General features: G+C 42.0%; 6 protein-coding genes across 6 annotated transcripts; 3 read left to right on the forward strand and 3 right to left on the reverse strand.

Moving 5' to 3' along the window:
• Positions 1 to 1,909: 1,909 nt before the first annotated feature.
• Positions 1,910 to 2,282, forward strand: I206_103111 (uncharacterized protein; the record flags this gene model as incomplete). Its single annotated transcript, XM_019153650.1, has 2 exons — positions 1,910 to 1,935; positions 2,003 to 2,282. 2 exons carry the CDS (start codon positions 1,910 to 1,912, stop codon positions 2,280 to 2,282), a joined length of 306 nt encoding a protein of 101 aa, XP_019013811.1.
• A 637-nt stretch (positions 2,283 to 2,919) lies between these two features.
• I206_103112 (uncharacterized protein) lies at positions 2,920 to 5,652 on the reverse strand (the record flags this gene model as incomplete). Its single annotated transcript, XM_019153649.1, has 5 exons — positions 2,920 to 2,983; positions 3,059 to 3,561; positions 3,640 to 4,512; positions 4,573 to 5,062; positions 5,117 to 5,652. 5 exons carry the CDS (start codon positions 5,650 to 5,652, stop codon positions 2,920 to 2,922), a joined length of 2,466 nt encoding a protein of 821 aa, XP_019013810.1.
• A 629-nt stretch (positions 5,653 to 6,281) lies between these two features.
• Positions 6,282 to 9,731, forward strand: I206_103113 (uncharacterized protein; the record flags this gene model as incomplete). Its single annotated transcript, XM_019153648.1, has 11 exons — positions 6,282 to 7,011; positions 7,065 to 7,690; positions 7,763 to 7,969; positions 8,028 to 8,069; positions 8,121 to 8,222; positions 8,280 to 8,386; positions 8,439 to 8,464; positions 8,512 to 8,577; positions 8,635 to 8,878; positions 8,937 to 9,078; positions 9,147 to 9,731. 11 exons carry the CDS (start codon positions 6,282 to 6,284, stop codon positions 9,729 to 9,731), a joined length of 2,877 nt encoding a protein of 958 aa, XP_019013809.1.
• A 342-nt stretch (positions 9,732 to 10,073) lies between these two features.
• I206_103114 (uncharacterized protein) lies at positions 10,074 to 10,528 on the reverse strand (the record flags this gene model as incomplete). Its single annotated transcript, XM_019153647.2, has 2 exons — positions 10,074 to 10,249; positions 10,354 to 10,528. 2 exons carry the CDS (start codon positions 10,526 to 10,528, stop codon positions 10,074 to 10,076), a joined length of 351 nt encoding a protein of 116 aa, XP_019013808.2.
• Positions 10,529 to 11,321: 793 nt separating this feature from the next.
• Positions 11,322 to 12,169, forward strand: I206_103115 (uncharacterized protein; the record flags this gene model as incomplete). Its single annotated transcript, XM_019153646.1, has 2 exons — positions 11,322 to 11,484; positions 11,541 to 12,169. 2 exons carry the CDS (start codon positions 11,322 to 11,324, stop codon positions 12,167 to 12,169), a joined length of 792 nt encoding a protein of 263 aa, XP_019013807.1.
• A 1,858-nt stretch (positions 12,170 to 14,027) lies between these two features.
• Positions 14,028 to 15,469, reverse strand: I206_103116 (uncharacterized protein; the record flags this gene model as incomplete). The annotated part of the gene is made up of 6 exons (XM_070202682.1): positions 14,028 to 14,348; positions 14,402 to 14,611; positions 14,701 to 14,936; positions 15,006 to 15,118; positions 15,183 to 15,259; positions 15,323 to 15,469. 6 exons carry the CDS (start codon positions 15,467 to 15,469, stop codon positions 14,028 to 14,030), a joined length of 1,104 nt encoding a protein of 367 aa, XP_070058783.1.
• Between the last annotated feature and the right edge of the window lie 39 nt (positions 15,470 to 15,508).

Here is a 15,508-nt window from a genome sequence, read left to right on the forward strand (position 1 = left end):
AGCTTCCTAATGATTGAATATAGTCGATGTTGAGTAAAGATGAGATTGCTCAATAGTAAATTCTGAAGAATGTCTTGATGGTTGATGTAGATAAAATTCTTCGTGAACTAAATGATATATACAAGTAATTTTCCGGTTCATGTACCGATGAAATGTGCCGATGAAATAACGAAATAAAAATAGAATTCAAGAGAACATCATGATTAAGTTATGCATTTTTTGTTTACAGTACTATTTCCCCACAGCAAGGTGAAAAGCTTTTACCGCAACAAACAGCTTTGTTACAGGATGTCTTAGACATTGATTTCTCCTCTTCTCCTCTCCCTTCCCCTCTCTGGCTCTCGATTGACTACGTTAACAAAGACTAAAAGAGGGAAGATCTACGTCTAAGCTTTTGTGATGAAGTCTTGGCTATTCAAGCTTAGGGTTAGAAGAAAAGCATTCACCGCAGGATTATAAAATATCATGCAACAACGACAGGCAAAATTCAGCAGATGGACAGTACCTGACCCATGTTTAAAAAGACAAGATGATGACGATTGACGATATACACGTTTTTAGAGTGGCGTGAGGTTCAGGAAAATCACCTAAGAGAGGGTAGATTTAGGAAGACGATTGCGTTAACTTCGGATGTTTCATCAAACGGTTATACGCGGGAAGTAGAAAATTTCTTCTCTCCTTGCCCAGTAATACTCGTTCGGATTAATTCACCTTGAAAACCCCTTTGTGCAGATGTCATGTAGGCTTTTGAGATCTGAATTCGAAAAACGACAAGAAGCTTACTTACTACGATTATGACAACATGTCGGACAAAGGCTTAAAAATTCGACTGCGTGTATGCGTTGGCCAGTAAGATACCGCGTTAATCAACCGACTTAAGCTGATTTGTCAGTGGGCGCCCATGTTTGTAGGTTTAGTATAAACCATACCTTCGGAAGCGGACCCCGCTCGGATAATCTTTCTTACCTCCTGATCTACAGTACCTACACAAAACGTACTAAGATAACTCCACTAGCGTGAAAAATGTAAAAAGCAGATCTGATGTAACGTCATTTCTCGATTAAAAGCTGTATTTTAGGGTGCACAGAATACATGTAGGACCACCTTGATCTACTTCCGAAGTGTATGCGAAGACTTGGCATATGGAACGAAATGATTTTGTCTTCTGTGTAGCTGATTTATACTTGTTAAGAAACGATATATCACGTTTGATATTGGTGGTCTTCCCGACGCCATATAAAAGGCACTGTATAGAGGCTGGTATCATAACGTTGTTTAAGGCACGTTTACGTTCACGTGTGAAGCATATCGATCCTGAGCTTAGCGTGATTGCAATCGAATCGTAAATAACGATCGCATGGGACCATTAAATCGGAGTTTGTGAAGAAATGTGGAATTACGAGAATTCTGCGGTATCAAGATAGCTGCGAATGAACTGAATTAAAGAAGAAAGATTACAAGATGGTCTGGGTGAGATAACTCAGTCTGCTTGGACTATTTTTTGGGGGTACCTCGCTCATACGCATTGGCATTTTGTGTTCTGGCATTCTGTGTTCATTTGTATGTATGTATGCGTTTCATCTTCGTTCTTCACCCCTGCATTGTCAAATACCCTTCAGTAGCTTATCACCTCGCTGCATACATTATACGTTTCATTATGTACTGCCAAATACTGACGACTTCTAAGCTGGTTAATCATTCTTATTAACTGTTCATACTTAATCTTACTGACCACAGAGGCGATGTTCACCTTAAAACCCCTCTCATGAAAAAGCACAATCGGAAATCTAAAATAGGTATAAATGATCAAGAACAAATGTAAATTGAAGAAAATCTAAATCTTTGAAACTCGGTAGAATCCAAATTTTCAGAGATGATCAGATGTATTATGATTATGTGGAATCTGAATATGATCTACGATCTATTCCAATCTCCGTAAGCGGTTTTATTGGTACCGTATTAGGAAGGTTATTGTACCTGATCTACTTGATGAAATTTACAGATCAATAGGTCAATCTTCTACGAAACCAATCAATTCACCCATTAAACCAGATCCCATGCCAATGACAATTCCAATTCAAGGGAAATATAATTCAAAGAGATCAAAATATAATAATGTAAATCAAATTCACTCGAATTTTCCTAATGAAAATCATCATTTTCATACTTATTCTCAATATCAACCAGATCTGAAAGATGATAAAAATAGGGAATTTGAATATGATTATCATAATTTTATTGAAGGAAATGAAATTTCTGAAAACCATCATGGATTAATGTAAGTCCAAAATTCAATCAAATCATATTTTCAAAACGATGTAAAAGAATCATAATTGAAAATTCAAAATCTTCTGACATAGAACTAGGAACCAACATTTATCGCATCATAATGAATTACCTAAAAACTATAAAAGAATCACCTATATGTAGTACACCTTACAACGAGATATCAACATTGAACAATTATTCAACTTTGAATTTCCAAAGTCATTTTCAGCGAAATCAAGGAACACATTTTCAAAGTAGAAATCATCAATATGATAGGTTTCCAAATAACGAACGAGATGACATTCACAGATACGATGCAGTCAATTCAGACTTGATTAATGTCATTTCACCTAAACTTAGAAAACCTATAAACATACCCAATACTTTGGAACGGTATGAAAATTGAATGATCATCAATTGCATTATCCAACCTCTTACAAGCTCACGACGATAATGAATGTATATTTTGATATGGCTTGATTTCAATGCATTTATGACTATATCAACCTGTTCTACCTTTAATCCGCCTTGCCGCCGAAAATAAAAACTATATCATGATCGATGCAGAATGAATACCTGTTGTACATATTGAATGTGGATGCAGAAGAAATGATTGATGAACGGTGATTTGTCTGATTGTTTAATGAAAACTTAATCGACCTTGTTAATATCGATTGGCTTGTAAGCTAATTGAGGAGTTGGACCATCTTGTGATCTAACAAAATTCCATGTTATTAGTAATCGCTCTTTTCCCGAAGTCAATACAACGTAGAACTGGACGAATACTCACTCTTGCTCTTTCTTTTCTTTGTGAATATTATCTAATTGAGCTTCAATATAATCATCCATTTCATCTTTATTTTCAAATGGTCTAGGTCCTAAAGTCATTCTCATATCTTGTCTAGTTATAACTTCTTTTTCTAATAATAATTTAGCAACTTTTTCAACATCTGATTTGTGTTTAGATAATAATTCAGTAGTTCTTGTATGAGCATCAACTACCATCTTCTTCACTGCTCTATCAAGTGCTTCGGCAGTTGCTTCAGAGAAAGGTTTTTGGAATCCTTCGGATTGTTGATCTCTGCCACCATATGAGATTGGACCGATTTCGGGGTTCATACCGTAATTGGCACAGACTTCGAAAGCCATCTTTGTGATCTTTTGTAAATCGTCTTGAGCACCTGTTGTGATTTTTCCAAAGAATATCTCTTCGGACACTCTTCCACCTAAAGTCATACACATTCGATCTAATAATTGTTGAGTGGTAAATAAGAATCGTTCCTTTGGTAAATACTAATCGATCGGAATGAAAGTCAGCATCCAGCATGATGACTTTGATCAACTTGCTAAGTCACGGTGAAAGACACTTACTTGAGCGTAACCCAAAGCTCCAACTCCTCGAGGAATGATCGATACTTTCAGTAAAGGATCGGCATGTTCAAGATACCAACCACAAACAGCATGCCCAGCTTCGTGGTAAGCGACAGTCTTCTTCTCATCTTTGCCAAGTACTCTTGATTTTCTCTCAAGACCAGCAATGACTCGTTCAATTGCCCCGTCGAAATCGTCCTCTGTGACTGATTCTCCACCTCTTCTAGCAGCTCGAAGTGCAGCTTCGTTACACACATTTGCGATATCCGCACCGGAAAATCCGGGGGTCAGAAGTGCTAATTTCTCCGCGATCTTTTCGCTCTTGAGGTCCGTTGAGAGTGTCAATGGGCCCAAGTGAACACCGAAGATCTGTCTTCTTCCTCCAATATCAGGTCTGTCGATGGCGATATGTCGGTCGAATCTTCCAGGTCTCATCAAGGCATTATCCAAAACGTCCGCTCTATTCGTACCGGCCAACACGACCACATGTTCATTCGTACCGAAACCATCCATTTCTACTAAAAGTTGATTCAAAGTTGATTCTCTTTCATCGTTTCCACCGAAAGATCCTCCTTTTCCTCTAGATTTACCGATAGCATCGATCTCATCAACGAAGATGATACATGGTGCGTTCTTCTTGGCATTTGCGAATAGATCCCTGACTCGCGATGGACCAACACCAACGAACATCTCAACAAATTCTGATCCTGAGACTGATAAGAATGGTACACCCGCTTCTCCCGCTGTAGCTTTCGCTAAAAGTGTTTTACCTGTACCGGGAGGACCAGAGAGAATGGCTCCTCGTGGGATTTTGGCACCGAGTTTCTCATACTTTGCGGGTTCTTTCAAGAATTTGACGAACTCCATGATTTCCTGAATCACACCAAGAATCAGTTTACATCCCCTATAACGGACAGTCGTGAGCTAGCTTACCTCTTTGGCTTCATCCATACCGGCTACATCCTTGAACCTCACATTCACTTGCTCATCCTTGTTGAACATCTTGGCACGACTCTTTCCAACACCGAAGATACCTCCTCCTGATCCACCGCCACCCATGGCTGATCCACCTCTTCTAGCCATCCAGAGCAATAAACCGGCGATAAGAAGGGTAGGAGCGAAATGCATGATGGTTTGGAAAGTTGAAATCTCTTCTCGATAAGAAACAGGTATACGTTCCGCAGCTGGAATGCCTAGTTCGTCCTGTGTAGAGATCAAGAGAGACTCAAAGCCTTCTAAAGAACCGATGGTAAATGAGTAAGGAGCGGGACCGTGATCGGGTGAAGGAAGATTGGAGGAACCGGTAGCATTAGGTTGTGGTGATTGAGACGAGTTGAGAGGACTGTGCATATGCACTCTGACTTTGCTCCTGTTGACTACTTCCAGCGAAGATACGAGACCTCGAGCGAGTAGGGAATTACGGCTGAGGACATGGAAAATCAGTATTGATCGGCCGACGTGAGGCGAGAGGACTTACAACTCTTGCCATGTAATTTCCTTGGTTCGTACATCATCGGGTTGAGTGATGCTCCATAGAGCATAGGTCGATAGGGCAGCAAGCAGTAGTTGATTTGGTGTCATACCACCAAATCCACCAGGCATGCCAGGTCCACCTGATGGTCCACCACTACCACCCGATCCTCCTCCATTGCCACCAGTCCCGATCTTCTTTCCAGCCTTACCACCTATTTGTTCGCTCAGCTTATGACGCTTAGGCTCTTCGCTACCAGCAGGCTCTCTTTGATCTTCGGGTAATTGTTCTGACGGTATACCACCTTCTGGGTTTTTAGGTCCAGAAGGTCCCGATGGTGGTTCCGATCCTGGTGGTTTGGGAGCCACAGTAGTTCCGGCTTTCCCACTTCCACCGAACAGACCTTCTAAGCCTGAAGGTGGTGGTGCATTCCTAGATGGTTTTGGCGATTGAGGAGTGGCGTAAGATCGGGATAATAAAGGTCGAAGGATTGACGATGATTGTCGGGGTAATCGACGCAATGATATTGCTCGTATCGACATGATTCCGTGCAATGAAGGCTACAGTAAGACTGTATTGACCAGCAAGAGAATGTAGTGAAGAGGAGAATGTGATAGACCGTCTAGATCTAAGATTGGTATTCACTGGTTTGAATAATCGGACAAGAAGAGATGACTTTTGGTTTTATATGATTGTGATTATAAGATTATGAGATTATGATTTCTGAATAGATTATTGATGATTTACCTGATTAATTACAAGATTACGCGGTTCGGCACGAATCGGTCGAGTCTCATCGAACACTGTCAACTTTGAATCAAAGTGGCAAATTGCCACATACCGGAATTAAATTCCCACTACATGAATTTGTCATTCGCTAAACAACGTGGCATTGATCGTTTAATCTCATTTCCCCATGATTTACCCCGCAATGCTGACGCGTAAAATTGGGATTACATTCTCGCTATGACAACATGTATGCATTTCCTCATCCTGAAAGCAAAGGCTACCATTGACAGCTTCTCACTCCTCATCATTGTCCCTGCGATTCAAAGGGTCACTGATGGGTTTGATTATACACCAGCAACATCTCGACCTTCTCAACTTCACATCTCAAAAACGGGTCTGGGCTTGGATATCATTCTAACGAGGCAAACTCATCTTCCTAAAGATGCGGTCGTCTATAATCTCCCTTCTAGCCTGTGTAGTAGGCATAACAACCTTGCTACTCCCTCTCACTCTGGGTGTTAAAGAAGAAGACTTCAAGAAATGTTCGCAATCTTCCTTCTGTAGAAGACTTCGTTCTATAGCTACAAAGCAAGAAGCTGCTCCATCAGGTACCTTCACTTCGCCTTATACCCTCGCTTCACCTATAGCTGTAGCAGACGGTTCTTGGAAATGGCCTCTTGCGTCTTCCTTATATCCCGAGATCAGATTCGAGCTTCAAGTTGACATCTTAGCTGAAGGTGACGGCATCGCTAGAATCAGAATAGATGAGATTGACACAAAATCCCAATTTAAGAGGTACAACGAAACTGCTAAATGGGCATTAGTAGATCCGGATCCTTCTTTGTCTTCTTCAGCTGTCCTCAAATCGTCTTCGGGAAAGAGCTCCATCTCTTACGGTCCATCATCATCGAAACTCTCATTGGACATTCAACATTCCCCATTAAAGATCATTCAACTTAGAAATGGTAAACCAGAGATTGTGTTCAATGAAAGATCTTTATTCCACATGGAGCATTTTCGAAACAGGGAGATTGAGAAGACCGCAGAAATTTTAAGTGATTCTGAACAAATAGTTTTGAAAGGAGACGAGCAGGATCGAAGCTGGTTCGAGGAGAGCGATGTCGATGCTTTCCAGGAGACCTGGAAAAGGTGGACCGATAGTAAACCAAAGGGTAAGCATTATCAGCGATATCTTAGTGAAGCTGTCTAACGATACGTAAAATAGGTCCTGAAGGGTTCGGTCTTGATCTGACGTTCCCCGGAGTCAAACATGTCTATGGTCTTCCCGAGCACGCATCGCCTTTGTCACTCCCTGATACTACCGGCTCCAACTCACACTACTCGGACCCATATCGATTATTCAACGTTGATATTTTCGAATATCTCGCTGACTCACCAATGTCGCTTTATGGTGCTATTCCTCTCCTACACGCTCATTCCGTTGATCACTCTGTCGGTGTCCTAAATTTAGTAGGGTCGGATACTTTCGTGGATGTTAGGCACGACAGCGATGCAGTAAGAACTCACTGGGTGTCCGAATCAGGTATTGTGGATGTACTACTATTACCTGGACCTAAGCCGCAGAACTTGTTCGAACAATACGCTCAAATGACTGGACCTACCCCTCTACCCCCACAATGGTCGACAGCTTACCACCAATGTAGATGGAATTACAACGATGAAGACGATGTTCTGACTGTCGACAAAAAGTTTGATGAACATGATATTCCACTAGATGTGACTTGGCTGGATATTGAGTATGCGGCCGATAGAAAGTACTTTGAGTGGAATCAAAACGCTTTCCCTGACCCCGTTCGGATGCTAGACGCCGTCGCTAGTAAGGGTAGAAAGGTAAGCCAGGCGTCTTGACATGAACCTGTTGCTGACACCGGAGCCGAACTAATAATCGTTGTCCCCGTGTAGATGGTCGCAATCGTTGATCCGCACGTCAAGAAATCCGACTCCTATAGAATCTATGCCGATACTAGAGACCTTGATGTTCAAGTCAAGAAATCGGATGGTAGCAATTACGACGGTTGGTGTTGGCCCGGAAGTAGTATTTACGTCGACTTCTTTAATCCCAACTCTTGGGCTTGGTGGACGAAGATGTTTGACTTGAAGACTTGGAAGGTCAGCTGTCTTTGTGCTTCTCACAGTCTAACATAAATTGATCATACATATGAAGTAGGAATCTACTAACGCGCTGTTCATCTGGAACGATATGAACGAGGTTAGTCAACCGAATCCCGCCAACGGAACTCTCAGCTGACAGTGGCAATAGCCCTCCGTGTTCGACGGGCCTGAAATAAGTATGCCAAGAGACAACATCCATGCTGGAGGGTGGGAACATCGAGATGTACACAACATCAATGGTATGCTCTTCGTAAGTACTAGTCTGTTGATATCTGTCGGCCTACCGCAGCTGATTAATGGGATACAGCACAACCAAACTGCTCAAGCTCTAATTGCAAGAGAAAGCCCTGCAAAACGACCTTTCGTCCTGTCTCGATCTTTCTTTGCTGGATCGCAGAAATTCGGAGCCATCTGGTAAGTCGGGCTTTTCAGCATTTCAACCACCAAGCTTACATTTTCTTGACAGGACCGGTGATAACATGGGAGATTGGGGTGAGCGGTTCGTTCGTGGCGGTCCAACGCAAGCTGACCTGATGTAGAACACCTTGCTGGTGAAACGGCCATGTTACTTTCCAACAACATAGCAGGAATGGTCTTCAGTGGAGGTAAGCTATCCGAAAACTGTCGACCTCGACGGACTGATAGCTGACACTGCTTGCTAGCCGACGTGGGAGGGTTCTTCGGTAACCCTACTCCGGAACTGCTGGTCAGGTGGTATCAAGCGGGAGCATTCATGCCATTCTTCCGAGCTCATGCTCATATCGATACGAAACGACGAGAACCATACTTATTCGATGAGCCGATCAGGGGGTACTTGAGGGATATAATCAGATTGAGATATCAATTACTGCCGGTCTGGTACGATGCCTTCCACGATGCTAGTTTGACCGGCTCTCCAATCATGAGGTAGGTACAGCTGGCAGTCCGATGGATGCCGGAGAGCTGATCCATATATACATCGCAGACCACAATATGCTGTATTCCCAGGAGACGAACAAGGTTTCGCGAATGATGATCAATACTATGTTGGAGACTCTGGATTGCTCTTCAAGCCTGTTGTCCAAGAAGGCGCGGAAACTGCTCAAGTGTATATATCAGATAATCAGGTATGTCTTTTTATGCTGTATCGGATCATTGTGACAGATGAGTTTTGACAAGCACATCCACTCTGTAGCCATACTACGACTATTTCACCAACCAGTTGTACCCAGCCAAAGCTCATCAAACACTTACTCTTCAAACCCCACTGTCGACTTTCCCCTTACTCATTCAAGGTGGATCAATCGTTCCTTCCAGACAAAGAGTCAGAAGATCTTCTCCGCTGATGTGGCAAGATCCTTACACACTTACAATTGCCTTGGACAAGGACGGTCAGGCAACTGGACAATTGTATCAAGATGATGGAGTCGGATATGGCTATACAAATGGAGAGTATATTTGGAGATCATTCAATTTCGACGGCAAAACATTAAAATCCACACCTAAATCAGCGGGTTCTTCACCTATAGAAAAAGGAATTGTACCTTACGACGAGAATAACAACTGGGCTCAACTCATTGCTCATGTGAAAATTGAACAAATTATTATATTTGGGTTAAACGCACAGCCTAAATCAATCACATCTGATAATGTAGAACTTCCATTCACATATTCGCCTGGAGTGGCGTCTAACGGTAAGAAAGAAGGAAAGAGTAGTGTTTTGATTGTTAAGAATCCTGGAGTTGGCGTTGTGTCTGATTGGGAGATCTTGTTTGAGTAGTTTAAGGTAATTTTTATTCATAAAATTGCATAATAGATGATTGTCCCGCTTGAGTCGCTCGAGATCAATTGTCTTCATTATGAAGCTATTTAATGGATTAAGAAAAGATCTGAAATGGCTGAAATGACAAAAACATAAATACTAGCCTGTGGAATTTTTTGTTCTGCATTACATATGAACATCTATATAAGCTCGTATCAACTAATTCTCGATCACGTTTATCACAACGGAAGACCCTATTGTACTTTTAGACTTGAGGCGGCTTGCTAGCTATTGTCGTTTCCTACCGTTCATATGGGGATAGGAGGGTAGCCAGTATTGCAGTCTACTCCCTGTCGATGGTCAATCTGGGTTGAGTCTAGTATTAGTCGTCTTCCCAATGCTTATGATGGGTCTTGATTCCCCATCCAGTTCTCCTTTCGAGAAACAATCGACATAAGGTGGTTCACCATTACCATCTGAAGTCATATGATAATTCGACATACGACCTGGGTTGCCCGTAGTATTGGTCGTCTCTCCTATTCTTATGATGGGTCTTGGTTACCGCCTTGAGGTTTCTAGGTTGTGAGAAGCAGGTTAGTATAGATTTATATCTCTCCTTATACTGTACTATTTAATTTACCGCTCGCATCCAGTTCTTCTTTCGAGAAACAATCGACATAAGGTGGTTCACCATTATCATCTGAGGTCATATGATAACTAGCCATACTGATTGATGTTTTAAGTTGAAGCCAAACACAATTTTGTGATGTTAGTATAGTAGGTACATTTGGCGAGTATCCTAAAGTTCTCCTCATTTTTGCCTTCTTCTAGCACTATAGGATTCATGTATTTTTCTCTTGAGAATCGAGTCAAATATCGATCGGTGTTGAACTAACAAATGATGTTTCCTTTCTTCTTCTTCTTCTTCTTCTTCTTCTTCTTCTTCTTACTTCCCGTGCCTCTCACTATTTGATAAGACTCTCTTGTACGGCAATGCCGTCGAGATAATTGCGACCCACCGTACGGTCAAAAACCTACTAAACACGGACACCCTATAACAAACACGTCATACAAGCATTTCTCATACACGTCAATTAGTGCATTGTCTAAATTGTTAAGCTGATCCTTTGATCAGCTCACTCTTCAAGAAGTTGTGGCTCTTCAGCTTGATTACATATATCCTTTGAAGAACTTGTCAGATACTCATGATTCTTGTTTCACTGAACGATGCTCTTTTATACCCGTGTAATCCTTTTTTATCTCATGATGCTTTATGACCATCACTTCGATCTTGGTAGGAAGGAACGTGATTCGAGTCGATACAATTTACGTGTCGTCATTGATCCATTATCCAAAAAATCGTCACATATACGCTCTGGCACGTTGCAAAATATTCGTCCATTGACTCACACCCCTTGAGGAACGACGGAGCTTGGTTCGACGTCATCAAGCATAATCGCTTATCTGGTCAATGTATATTATTATTCAGATATAAAAGGGGGAATTCTGATCGATTTCCTATTCCTATTTTTTCACTAAACTTCAACTATCCCAATTCAGTACTTCACTTTCAAACGCAAATCCTATCGATTATATTTATATCACGAAATGTCATCCGAACACTCAGCCGGCACTCGAAGTAAAGTCGACAGAACGGTCAATCAGCTATCAGATGTGTTGGAAAAGGTGTTTGATTTACCCCATCAAATCAAAGGTTGGGCAAGCAGGGCTGCACAGTCTGCCACCAAAAACCGAAAAAAAGATACAAAGGGTAAGCATGTAATTGCCTGCATAACTATCAAGCTGATCTGTATCGTTATCTTTCAGCGAAAGGCAATCATTCCGATGCAGCGTCCGATCCTTACTCCGGCCAGTTACAGCCTTCGTCTGATTACTCCAGCTCTGTGGGGTTGCAACATGGCCGGCATGGGTATGGGTACTCGACTTCTTCGCATCATGTCTATTCTGATAGGTCTGATCCACAAGTTACACCTAATCCTCCCTGGAGTGGCCACCCTGCTCATTATAATCGTGGCCCAGCGTATGGTGGTCCTACAGGATATCAGTCCCATTCCGAACAAGTCCCCTCCGCCAGCGATTTCAGTTCACCCGCCGAAAGATACCATCTAGATCATACAGGTCTCGGTGACACTGCTACTACTATTACTACGCCACTTCAAGCGGACTCCCCTTCTCCTGAGCATCAACCATCATCTACTCAATCTACTCGAGACGACGATGGTTTAGGGACACATGAGGAAAATGTTAGTCCGAATGGCAGCGACAGAGACACTAGAAGAAACCATCTTTACTCGGTGCCATACTCTGTGGGTGTTGTCAATGAGGATTCTAGTGACAGAAACTCATGGTACTCCTTCCGCTCGGCTCCCGGGGAGTACGGCTCGCAAGGACCGGAAGAAAGAGGGAGATCATCGATTGTATTTATGTTTCTTTAATTACCATTTCGCTTTTCCTTTTCAACTCATAATATCAAATCGTTCTTCTTGTTGCTATCACGCGATTCCTTGCTCGCTCGAAATATATTTCTCCCCTAAGTAGTTCATAATATGTACTGTAAATATATTGTGTGTTCCGAAAAGTTTGGCACGACACACGTTTTTACACCATAGATGGCCAACTTCTGACCTATGCTATTCTGCAATTTTATATGCAACAACACTGAGTTTCTGACTTGGAAGCTGAGCTCAATACACTGCATTGCTTCTGAGCCATTCATCAATTGTGATTGCAGCACTGGATGATGAGCTATTTGATCACTTCTGAAGGTCAAATTAGGCAATCATACAAACCTTAATTTTTCCCCACCAAAAGCTTTGTGGCACTGCTTATCACGGATTCTGACAGCTGTGCATTGCAGATGCACTTTAAAAGCTCACCTGAGACTCCGACAGCATACAGGGCATGGTCTAAAGGTCACTGGTGAGTAAAAAAATGAAGCTTTCATCATACCAAACAAAGCCAATAGAGAAGTTCCCAGGATTGTATCTATGGTGTAAAAACGCGTATCGTGCCAAACTTTTCGGAACATACAATAGTCTCTCCTTTATATTTCTTTACAAGTTTCGTAACCTTCAAGACTTCTCTGTCACCATATAGCCTTTTATGCATTTCATAACAACTCACCTTTGTACGAGTCTCTATAAACTGTCAACTTGAGCGCGCTTACAAATCAAAAAGGTGGATTATATTATTTTCCTAAGCGGATTATTACGTTTACAGTGCTCTGGATCAATTGTAAGAGAACGAATTGCCAAAACGCCACATCGCATTTACTTCTTGTCTTACTGGCGAATTACCTTACCTCGATGCTGAAGTTAAGGAGGTATTGAAAAGAATTCAATCCAACAAGATTCTTAAGAATAGATATGGAATTTACTCAGAGTCCCTCAACAGTTACATTTCCAATTTCCAGTTCTCCATGGACAATGCCGTTGAAATTTACTTCCAAGTCTGAACTTGAATCAAAATCACCGATATCACCAAAATTTCATTGCAATAATGTACTTAGAAAGACGTCTGTTCCTTCGCTCGTGCCTCGAGATCCAGGTATTTTGCCAAATTCAATGACTTGTATTGATAGCCCAAGAAGATGTATAGGATATAAATCAGCTTTAATTGAAATTAAATTTATTTTTTACAGACTTTTGGAAGAATTTGAATTTACTTTGAAATCGAATCACGATATTCTTAGATTGAACATGTGGGTACTTAACAATCTTGATTTCGGTACTTTCTGCATGATCTAATTTTGTTTTACTCGTCAGACGGTTAATCCCAATAAATTACCGTTATCTTGAAATGATGAATTTGCTAATGTTGGAATATTGTTATTGAGTACAAGGCCTTATGTAGAAGGTCCCTCAAATACGAAAGGGCCAAGTTTGCCCATCATTATCATGGATGAGGCAATGCAGGAACATCAGTGGGACTAATAAGCTGAATTATAGATTACAAGTGGGTATCTGCGATGGTGTAAAACTTGGGTCATATACGATGCATTGGTATATACATCAAATCACATGATTGCCCAACCAGATCGGCTTCGTCCACTCAACCTCTCAAGGTGTCAGCGAGTTGTACTGATCGCCAAAGATATAGAGATATATGATTATCATTTTCTCTTCAATATTTCTTGACCCGTTTAAAAGATGATTTACACATTGGTTATAGATGCGTATATTGATGAGGATTGTAGGGTGGTTAAAGGATTTAGGCGGTAGTTTCACTACGTCGTTATTAATGTCAGCTGTCATCCTCCTAGACAACACCTTGATTGGTGGACGGATAAGTAGCTCACGCTTCAGCTTCGGCGACTTCTTCCTGTTCGACAGGCTTCATTTCCTTGGCAATCTTAGCAGTGATTTTTCTATCTTCAATAAGAGTTCCATCGACTTTCTCTACGGCTTCGTTTTGTTCGGATTCATTTTCGATTTCAACGAAACCGAAACCCTTCGAAGCTCTGAAAGGCTTGAAAGTTCTTGCGGCTCCAGCTCGTGGTTTTCTGATTCCCTTGACTACTTTGGCCGATTTGACCTTGATAGAAAGGTTGGTGAAGATTGTGGCAAGTGACTCGTCAGTCACGGAGAATGGGAGGTTGGCAACGAAGATTGTATTCTTTGGTGTCATCAGCTAACATCGCGCCGAGTCTAGCTGAGCTTAGGACATACCTTGGAATCATCGCCGGTGAGTTCAAGTCTAGGTTGTCGCTCCTTTTGGGGTTTGGGAGCTCTCTTCTTCTTCTCCTTGACCTCACCATCGGCAGCACCATTCACATCAATTCTGCCTTTTGAAGCAGGTTTAGGTGCTTCACCATCTGCAGAAGCATCACCTTCAGCTTCTCCCTCATCGCCTTCTCCTGGGATTCTTCGTCGGGATTTCTGCGAGGAAACGTGGATCAGCTTCTGCATAGGAGGTGTCATGGAGAGGGACGAAGTGTCATGTGATCAAGTGAGTAGTCTCAACTCACCTTTGCCTTAGGCTTGTTGGCCTTCTTCTTCTTGGGCTTCTCCTCGCCTTCAGCAGGTTTAGCGTCACCGTTGGTAGGAACGCCGGCTGCCTTGGCGGATTCGGCAGCCTTCTCAGCTTTCTGGGCGTTGACGGCCTCTCTTCGCTCTTTACGTTTCTCGTCTTTCAGCTTTCGGATTTCAAGAACTTTTTCAGCTGGTCGAGCGAGTTCAAGTTTGACTTGTCTTCCGCCGAGTTCTAGATGATGCAACAACTGATCAGCTCAGCATTGACTTTGCATCCGAGGAAGTGCCAGAATGAGCTAACCTTTATCTTTGAGTTGCTCGACAGCTTTGTTAGCATCGGTGTCATTCGTGTAGGTGACGAAAGCATAACCGGCTGGTCTTTTACCGAACTTGGTTGGGAGCTGAACGGATTTACTAAACATCGGCTTAATGTCAGCTCATTCATTGACCAAGGTGTTGGCTACGCAAGCTGACTTACATCTCACCGCCTACGGGTGCAACAAATTCTCTTACTTCTTCTTCAGTAGTAGTGTAAGCAATGTTACCGATATAGACCTATTGTGTTAACAAGTCATAAGCTGACGCGTTTTTACATTTGACCTAAAAACGACAGCTTACTCTGTGACCATCATCTTCTTTGGGGATATCAGCGATCTTTTTGTCATCTTCTTCGGTGGTTGATGGTTTACCAGATACGAATTCGCTAGCAGCTGCTACGACATTTTCAGTAGCTTGCACGATTGGGTTAATGACAGCTTCAACCATTTTGACTGAATTAGATCGATAGTTTAACTTGACAAAGCG

Source organism: Kwoniella pini, chromosome 4 (assembly GCF_000512605.2).
Source record: "Kwoniella pini CBS 10737 chromosome 4, complete sequence".
Classification (NCBI taxonomy): domain Eukaryota; kingdom Fungi; phylum Basidiomycota; class Tremellomycetes; order Tremellales; family Cryptococcaceae; genus Kwoniella; species Kwoniella pini.